General features: G+C 50.2%; 1 protein-coding gene across 8 annotated transcripts in view; it reads right to left on the bottom strand.

Annotated features, from left to right (window-relative positions):
• Nucleotides 1–3,040: 3,040 nt before the first annotated feature.
• The window catches only part of Mdr49 (Multi drug resistance 49), a 62,251-nt gene continuing 55,150 nt past the window's right edge, over nt 3,041–10,141 (bottom strand). For 5 of the 8 annotated variants that reach the window (XM_017910911.1, XM_017910905.1, XM_017910910.1 and 2 more), the window contains 4 exons: nt 9,090–10,039; nt 8,111–8,512; nt 7,877–8,023; nt 3,041–6,091 (listed from right to left, as the gene is read on the bottom strand). In XM_017910911.1, the coding sequence (XP_017766400.1) occupies nt 5,888–6,091; nt 7,877–8,023; nt 8,111–8,512; nt 9,090–10,039 (1,703 nt within the window). In that variant the 3' untranslated portion in view covers nt 3,041–5,887. The remainder of the gene's footprint in view (nt 6,092–7,876; nt 8,024–8,110; nt 8,513–9,089; nt 10,040–10,141) is intronic. The other 3 variants (XM_017910906.1, XM_017910907.1, XM_017910908.1) reach the window with 1 other exon arrangement.

Raw genomic sequence — 10,141 nt, 5'->3', positions numbered from 1 at the left:
TCGACTACCGAACCGGATATTACTGACACTGTATTGTTTATATATCGTCAACTTGAACTACGTCGTCAGCCGGTAACGCGGTGTTTACTATACCGGCGCGCCGTTTATATGCCCCGCAGCAATGTTCCTAACCTACGTCGCGTCACCCCGAACGCTTCTAGAATTATCCATTCGCCACAAATTCGCGACCCCACTGCCGACTACCGACGCGAATGCTAAACACCGTCGACTCGCCGAATTAAGACGCGTCCTGTCGATTCCCGATGCCCTTTCACCGACGCGCGCATCAAACATGGCCGCCGACTCGCCGAACCAAAGCGACGCGAGTCGATTCCCGATGCCTTTTCGCACTCGCACGAATCAAACATGCCCGAACACTTCACTCTTCGCGTCTTTTTCCGGCGCAGCAAAGAACGCGGTTTCTGATCGAAAATAAGCAACGTCGGATCAACTACGCGTTGAATTCGCCCCGCTGGGAACGGCAGGAACGCCACAGAGACGCGAGCCATTGTCGATGACGAACAAAGGTTGGAAAATCGGGGTTGCAGCGCGGTGGCGGTGTCGCGTTCGCATTGTTCGAGTCACAAATTAACGAAATAAAGCCACTCACCGAGTTACGCGATTATGAACTTCCTCCACGCCGAGTTTGTTACACGGTCGCGCGAATTCGAACGTAACTGCGAACTAACTCGAATACGCGAACGAGCTCGACGCGCGGGCAGAGGGCGCTGCCGACTGACTGCACGATTTCCGCCTTCCGGCCAGAGGGCGCGTGGGCGGGATTTTGACCGGTCGACTCGCACTGTCGCGAAGTTTATGATTGGTTATTAACGTCGCGCGCTCCTGGGGCTCGGTTTGAATTCGTTTAAGCGACGTCACGCGTTGTACGATGCTCGAAGAAGACTCAATAATTCCAGATGCGTTAACGGAACGCGATAAAACGGAGATACGAAGAATATAGATCAGGAGTCTTCCTCATTGGCTAAAATTTCGTCTGGGAAATTGGCAATACTACGCGAAGCTGCGATATCACTGCTCGCTTTTCTGAGCACCTGTATAAAATTCGGCTACCGATAAACGACGTCCAGTCTCGATCGTAAAATACGAATATCGTTACTCTGCTCGATCTCTTCGAGAATTTCGAATTCTATCATACGTATCGTCGCTTTACTCGATTTCTGTTTTAAATTCTCCTGGTTATTTCTGACAGCTAGTTGGAAGGAACGACGAGGCTATTGAAAATGAGAGATAACGCGAATAGGATATTGCAGAGTATAGAAAATGATCGAAGAGATATCTAGTATTAACCGATTGACTATGAAGGGCATATATACATGTACGTTGTCACAGATTCATCAATATATACGAAAAGCATACATATGCGTCGTCCATATTGTTCTCGATGAAACACGTTTACCATTTTATCCAATCGAACTATAGTTAAGCTCAAAAATGATCGTCCTGCGAGTCATGATCGAGGAATTAAACGATAAAATCTCTCAGTATCGAGTTAATTCCTATACCTCCCTATAGCACGATCCATCATAGTCGCGAGACCTACAGGCAACCGCACACAGCTTAATATCTTCTCTGTGAGGGAAGGACTTTACTATACCGAGGAGAACCGTGAAAATTCCACAACTTCCTCGCTACTGTTACCACGCGACATGCACCAGTCCCGCGGTAATTCAGCCAGGAAAAACAAGGCGAACTGTAACGAACTATCGAAGAAAATCGGAGTGCGGCGTTACGCGGAGGTCGGCGCAGGGTGTAGTGGGTGGAATGAGATTAAGAGGGACCCCGGGCGAGCACTTCCGGCGTCGCGGGGCATGAATTATTCGCAGTCGTCGCGCGCGCACAGATGCCAGCCGGCTGATAAGCGATAAAAGGGCAAAGCGGCGTTTTATCGGGAACGCAACTAATCCGGTTTACAAGGCGTTAACGACGAGCCGCGTCTCCCCTAATTATCCTTTTCAGCCCGAGCAGAAGCTCGAGCAACGCCGTCGGGCTGCGTGTCTCGAACAATTAAGACGTGACTCCTCTCGTCCTCTTCGTCCCGACGATGCTCGCGCTCCAGCCAACACGGAAACTCCACGGAATAATTTCGCAAGTTCCGACGTGTTATACACCTGACAAGCTGCACTCTTCCGCCCCTTTGGCCGTGGTAATAAATCAGCTTCCCTCCGCCTTGCGAACTTCTTTATCCAACGCGCTGCTTCCCTCTGCGCGTGATCCAGGCACCCCCTCGGCCTTTGTCAACCGCCTTCGACCTACCCTTCGACCAACCCCCGTCCCACAACCCCGGATACGTATTTACGTTGCGTTCGCGGCACCCAAGTTTCTTCAAAAACTGCGCCACTTCGCCAACTCGACCGGGGACGAGCACGTCCCCCCCCCCCCCCCCCCCCGTATTCTCGTCCTCGTCCTCGCGGTACACTCGCTGCTCGAGGCCAGATCTACACACCACCCTTCGATCTATCGATCCACCACTGGCAGCAGCCGTCACTGCGACACGGCTCGCACATGGCTCGAGTAATTTCTTTTCGAGATACTCACGGTAAATATGCTCTGCAACGAGATGGAAATGGAGAATTTGGGAGAGCCGAAGCTTCCGGGATCGAGAGAGACAGCCGGTGACATGGGTTGATAGTGGAGCATTCGTTCCGATCGATATCTTTCATATCGAATCGACCGAACACGCGCGTCTTTTAATTTCCGCGCGAACGAACAGTCGGCCACGTGATAAAGGTTAAAAGGTTGCGAGAATGGATATAAATTCCGCGGCGCGAATAAATTTCGCGCCCCTCGGGGGAATATAGATTATAAAGGGGAGCAAAATGGACGAGACGGGACGGGTTTCGGGCGATTTTTCGGCCCGCGCCGAAAACTGCATCGCCGTCCCCTGTCTGTACGCTTAACGAATTTCGTGCAAATTTTTTTCCACTATGTTTCCATTTATTTTGTATATGACAGCAGTACGATCTGCTTCGTCTCTTCGTGTAACGAGAGAAAAAAAGAAAAAAAAAAAGAAACGAAAAAATTAATACTTCCTCTTTGTCGTCATACTGCCTAATAATCGCTGTGTAATTACAACTTGACACGCTTTCGATATATGAAAAAAGAAAAAAAGAAATGAAATAAAGAGAGAAGATAAAACGAAACACACGCTGTTGTTTTCTTTCGCCATTTTAAGTCGCACACGTGTTGAACCAAGCGATCGCTCGTTCACGTATCTTTAAGATCTCTGCCCTTAAGTTACGCTGGCCGCAGCCTTAATCTTAAGTAACAACTTCAATATCTTTTACATACTAGAAGCTCTCCCTCTCTTTCTCTCCCTCACTCACTTCTATGCACTCTACTCATTCTTCCGTCTAGTGCTCGATCGTATTCTTACGTATGCATATATATATATATGTGTGTGTGAGTGTATGTATATATAGTAATAGTAATATTCTGAAAAGTTACATAATAAACCCTAAGCTCAATTTTGATTGGTATAATAAGTCTGAGATTTGTCCAACGAATCGAGCACCATGATCGCGATTCGAAAAAGAGAAAGGACACCTAGAACCGTGAGTTTCCTTGACGAAACGATCATCAAAACGACGCGTCGATTCTACTTTCTCGTTCTCTTTTCGACCAACTTGGCACGCGAGTAAGTACACGGTTAAAGGACAGCGGGTTTCCTCGATGGAACACGGGTATTCCGATCGCAAGCTGGATTCGCAGGCATCGGAATCGGCCGTTCCGATCGCGAAACGCTCGTTCCTGGCTCAAACACGTTCTACGTCGCTACGTTGTACTGTCGCTGTGATGACAAAACACTGTTACTTCGACCATCGGTGCAAAGCTTGATCGCAGGCCTTCGTTCGATCGCGTCTCGAGGTAAATTAAGTACTCTGCTTGGTTCACTGTACACGTGCGAACATGGACGCGAGGACGTATCGGAAATCCTACTCGCGAATGTTAATATTTCTCAAGAAAGTGGTATCTCGATCGAGTTACATCTTAAAGCGAGGATAACCTCAGACGAACAGAGAAAACGAGAAAGACGAGTTACTCGAAAAATTCTTTCACGCTTCGCGCCATGTGTCGTACGTGATCGTTCACAGTTGATGAGCCTCGAGGGCAGTCGGCGGAATCTTATCGCTAAGTATACCAAGTATGAAGGCACAAGTTCGGGAAAGTATCTGTCGCCAAGTTCGACCACGGAAATCCAACCACCGTATGAATGGGTCCTCGACGCACGGAAACGCCTAGTGAAATGCCTCTCCGCGTGAACGTTACGCTGCCCCATATTCGCAGAACTTTCCAAAAAATTCTCGTCGTGCATCCTTTTGATTCGACAAACCCGTGTGTCGATCCTAGCCGGTGTTTCGAAACCACGATCTTCCTGTTCGTCGTTGAAATCCAACCCCCGCCCCTTCTCTGTCCCCAGCTTCGAGCTCCTGTCGCGTTCTCTTAGTTGAGCAAGGAATACGCTATTGCTAAGGCACGAAAAGCGAAGGATTTCCATCAACATTCGCCTGGTAAACGCAACCGACACCTTATCCCGCGGATGAATTCGTTAAAGTCCAGTGGAATCCAATCGGGAGACGCGACGAGTGGCGAGAAATCTGGGTTTTGCGAGCGAGGGTTGACAGAGAAGAGGGGAAGGCGACTGCCTGTATCGAGAGTCACGTTCATACATTTTTCATGCGATTGGACGTAGCCCGGGATCGTAGAAGAAGAGGACATCGTCGAGACGCGTGCAACGTGTCGTTTTACGAAACACCTGTCGCCTTTAGCCGGTCTCGATCGACGCTGATCAACCCCGTGTGCCCACGTGGATGTCTCACTCGCGCTGTCTCTTTAATTCGATGCACGCGTCCTGCGCCACGTTCCTCGACTTCGATCATATTTGCATCCCCGTCTACCAGGGACGGTCCGACTAACGCATTCGCGGCTACCCCCGACGGCTAGTTTGGTATTCTCGACCAGCGACGAATGGTTCAAGGGATCGTTGATCGTGGCTACGTGCCATCCTACGGAGTCTTCGTTCGAATGCATCGAGGGTCGAGCGATTTTCCGCGATCTCGCGAGCATCGTAAAGGCCGTGGAAAAAGGAACGCGCAGTCGAAGAACTGGATATCGTTTCAGGGAGAACAGGCTAGTGTCCGTTAAGCAGGCAGCGTAGTCGAGAACGACGACGCGTTTTAACGTTCGCAAGCTAGGAGATCGTTACACGTATAACGCGCTGCAGATAGGAAGATCGATGGGGATCCAATGGCTCCACGCCATGCTGACGCTTGCTCGGTCCACGGGGCAGTTTCCGGTTCCGATGCACGGGTTCCTTGGTTCCTCCTTCCCGGTACAAGACGCGAGGATCGGCATGGGGAGGAGCGAGCGCCGTGAAAACGCGAGTGTTTCGACGTCTAAGGTACGAACGAAGAAAATATCGACGTGACAGCTAATAACAATATTCAAGTCCGCTACGGAGAATCCTCTTCCTGCAAGTCCCTCCACTCTGCACGGTGAAACCGATCCTAAGCGAGATGGAGGCACGCGAGGAGGTTGAATATACGCATAATTAAAACCGCGAGAAACTATGGTTGAAACGTAGTCTATGATAAGATTAGGGGTCGGCTGAGAAGACAAAGGGAGCATCTGTCGGTGTGAAAATATAACGAAAGCTCCGACACGCGTTTCCTCGGGCTTCCTATAGACGTGTCAGGTGAATCTCTCTGCTACTCTCGTCGGCGAGCCGGAGTTCATCCGTTCTTAACCGATTGCACCCGGGTGGCTGCTGGGTCGGGACGCCTCGACGGAAACCGGTGCGTTTCATCGTTCGGGCGTTGCAACCCCGTGGAGCGTCTATGGGACGCTGGTTCGACGTCGCCGTTCGACTCTACTCCATGGCGGCCTCCTGGAGAGCGTGCAGGTGAGCGTAGAGGCCATCAGCCGCGATTAAATCGTCGTGAGTGCCCATTTCCGCCACGGTACCCTTCTCCAGCACGCAGATCACGTCGGCGTTCCTTATAGTCGCCAAACGATGCGCTATGGTGATGCACGTCCTACCCTCCATGGCCTTGTCCAGGGCCGCTTGCACCACCTGTACAGAAATATCGTGGAATATCGACTCAGTCCTCGAGTTCTCGTTATCTCGCCGAGGCAACGATGAAATCGCGTTACAGCGAAATGAATTCCGAGATGACCATGTCCGATGGAACGTTCCGCGAAGCTCCGTTTGTACGTACAGTTTCTGAGGTTAGAACAGATGCGACGGATAAGGGAATATAAATAGACGAAACGTCGAGAGGAACGCGTGACGGTCACTCCCGTTGAACAAGCAACGCGCAAAATGGAACGCGACCGGTCTATTTTCCCGCGGAGGGTGGCACAACAAAGAGGAAAACAGGCTGGCCTGTAAGCAGCCGTGAAACAATAATTGCCGTGAAATTCGTTCGGCGGACGAGTCGCTTTGCGTCCACGGGAACAACAATCGAACATCCTCTCACCAGGCTGGGTATTTCCGATTGTTACCATAGATAATAATACTGTCGCGTTGTCCACGATTGTTACCGATTTCGAGAGGACCACAACGCGACCAGGCTGGAATAATCGACCTTCGTGGCTGGGAAAATTAAGCGTCGAATCGAAATAATCGCTCGAGAGGGCCTTTCGGCTTGCTCGGGTCGCTTTTCGCGAGATATCGGCAGAGAAAGATAAAACGATACGCGATAAAAGGATGGAATTCTATTTTTCACGAACCGCTGATGGAGGAAGAACGGTGGATGATATAATTTCGAGTAACGAGATACGATCCCCCGAAAACGACGTTTCGATCGTTGACGCAACCTGCAAATGTATGAATTTTAATTTCGAAAAATTAGCATACAAAGTACATCCGTTCCACGAGATATTTCCTTTGGTACTCGTGTTTTCTCCTCTTTTTCCCTTTTTTCTCCTTCTTTTTTCCTTTTTTTTTTTTTTTTGCCGTATTGTTCATTAAAATCCATCAGGATCCATTAATATTCATCAGCCGGCGCACTCGCAACACTACCGTTAGTTTACGTTGCCGAACCTCCGCTTTTATTCACGTTCACCGTTCACCGCAACAAAATATTTTCCCTCTAATGGTAGACGCTCGTTGCGCCCCGAAAACACACCCCTCGCATAAACGAGAAAATTTCGCGCGGGACCTTGTGTCGCGTAAACTACGTGTAAAATTTCAAAGGATTATTTGTGCACCGCGTGGCGATAAACCATGTACCAAGTATCTACCTTGCATTAATTTAACGCGATAATATTTGTACGACCCAGTTACTCGGTGACTGTGGAAGAACGTTCATCCCGAGCCCAAGACGACGCCCGCGGCGTCGAGTCGCTTGATCGTTTGATAGGATCGTTCGATAGAATTTGTCGAATCTGCTCGAGTTTCGTCGATCGTCCGCGAATTCCTCGCGAAACGTGTTAAATAATTATCAAGAGAAACGGTGCCCGAAGTTACGAGGCTGTTAATTGGTCACGAGGGTAAAACAATGCCGCGGCGAGAGTGGAACGCGAGGCTTTTGTCCTCGCGAGAATTCCTCGCACTTCCTCGGCCTCTCGAGAGGACGGTTGGTCATTTTTTCGCCGCCTTTCTGCTTCTATCCGCGACTAAAAAGCGCCACCGCGTTCCACCGCGTATTATATTACTGAATGCCCGCCGCGTCTACTTCAGCCTGATTTCACGACCCATTTTCCCGCTCGCCCGCGGTGTTTCACGCGACCATCTCGACGGAGCTTTTTGTCCCCGGGTATTTTTCGTCTAAGCGATTCGCGAGGATACCTCTCGAAAGACGAGGAAACACGCAAGACGATTGTCGAGAGTGCCTTGGGAACCACGAGTCCTTACCTTCTCGCTCTGAGTATCGAGAGCAGACGTTGCCTCGTCTAGCAACAGGATTCGAGGATTCCTGACCAGAGCGCGAGCTATGGCGATACGCTGCTTCTGTCCTCCGGACAGCTGTGTACCCTTAGAGCCTAACCTAGTATCGTAACCCTGGAATGAAAATCAGAAGTCTGTCTAGTGGGAAATTTCGGTTAGCTGTGTCATCGTCGGATGTCTACCGAGGGTTGTTCTACTCACTAGCGGTAGAGAGCTGACGAAGCTGTGGATGTTTGACTTCTTGGCGGCCTCTATGATCTCCTCCATCGCCACTGATCTAAAGTTGTCGCCGTAAGCGATATTCTCGGCGATCGTCCTGTCGAACAGGACCGGTTCCTGGCCGACCACGCCGAGCTGAGACCTCAAATTACGCAACGATACCGACGAGATGTCACGCCTGTCCATCGTGACGGAGCCGGAAATCGGGTCGTAGAGTCGTTGCAATAATTGGATGCAGGTGGACTTGCCGCATCCACTCTGGCCCACCAATGCGACCATCTGTCCTGGCTTCACGATTAGATTCAAGCCCTGTAGAATGTGCATCTCTGGCCTGGTCGGATAGTGGAACTCGACTTTCGAGAATTGAATCAAACCGTCCGCTTTCTGAAATTATCATTTTAAACGTCACGATATTAATTCGTTGTCGGTCCAACTCGTACTAGGCTCGAGCAAGAGGGAATTAATTCGACCGAACTCGTTATAGGTATTTGCTCGCGAAACGAGTTATACGTGACTGGCGTTTGAACAGCATAAGTTGGGAACGTCGTTTATTCGTATCGCTTCATTAAACGGTTTGGGATTCTGCAGGGATAGTCACGGCCTCGATCAAATAGAGCTATGCGTTTTGAACGTAATTAACGCGTCTAGCCTGAGGCGGCGCTGTCAGTATGTCATAAATTCCAAGCTTTGCTAAACAGACGTAATGAAACGACGAAATGGAGCGCCTGACCACCTCCGAAAACCACCTTCCCGTACTTTACACGCGATACGGTATTTCGCTGATAAACCGGGTGCTAATTAGATTAAACTTCGACTGGCCTGACGATAAGGATAACCGATAATTCGACTGCCAGCGATAACGCGAGACTAGCTCGAGATAAGGACGGGTTTCTAATTATAATTTTCTGCCGAGGTTACACGATCGGCAGCGTAGATCGACCCTTATAGACCGGGCACTCACCCAATCTAGATCTTTATCTTCCGAATCCGGTGGCGAGGTAATCTCAGGGACCCTGTCCAAGAGTTTGAATATCCTTCCGGCGGAAATCTTGGCCGTGTTGAAATTGGGAGCAAAGGCCAGAGCCTGTCCCAACATCCAGGAGCCGAAGATCAACGCCTCCGACACTTTGATCACGTCCTGATAGCTCAAGCCTTCCGTGGCCACCAAAGCGCCACCGTAATAAAGACTCAAGGCATAACCGAAGAATGGCGTGGTCTGGCCACACGAGAATACCAGTCCTCTCAGTCTGTTCCTGATTCTCGTTGCTTCAGCCACGTGATCCAGCTCCACGCAATAACGCTGCAGGAAAGCTTCCTCTTTCCCAAGACTGGCTACCGTGCGAATATTCGAGATCGCCTCTATGGCGATTCTCGTTGCCGTCTCCATCTTCTTCTTCTCTTGCAGACCCTGACCGCTCATAACCCTGGCCTCGAAGAACACCGCGCCTAACACCAGAGGTATCGAGACGACGGAAACCAGCGTCATCTTCCAAGTATAATACATGGATAATCCAATTCCGAGGACCAAGGTCGACAGAGCCTGGAGAATGGCTCCAACGCGTGTCCCGGTTGCACCCTGAACAGCACCGGCGTCGGAGGACAGCCTGGCGCAAAGGGCACCCACGCTATTCGTGTCCTCGTCGTACCAGCCCATTTCCTGTCGCAGCATCGCGGCGAATGCCATCCTTCTGATCCTGGTGGTCATTCGCACGCCAGCCAAGCCGAACATGTACATTTGCAGGAAAGTGCCTACGCCAGTGACCACTCCTACTATTAGAAAGAGAATGGAGAAGTTCACCGTCTCGCGACGTACTTCCTCGTCGTCTTGAAGACCCAAAACGTAGTAAACTTCACCAAAGAGGACCGCGAATGCCGGGAACGAGGCACCCACCATGGCCGCTGCCAGGCATCCTGAAAATGGGAATTTCTTTGCTCGATAAACTCGTCGGAATTAGAGGAATCGCAGAATGCTGGAGGACTTTATCGGAAGATGAAGAGACGGATGATTTTATT

The sequence above is a fragment of the Eufriesea mexicana genome, unplaced genomic scaffold (genome assembly GCF_001483705.2).
Source record: "Eufriesea mexicana isolate 0111107269 unplaced genomic scaffold, ASM148370v2 scaffold107, whole genome shotgun sequence".
In the NCBI taxonomy this organism is placed as follows: Eukaryota; Metazoa; Arthropoda; class Insecta; order Hymenoptera; family Apidae; genus Eufriesea; species Eufriesea mexicana.
This window is presented reverse-complemented; position numbering and strand designations above follow the sequence as displayed.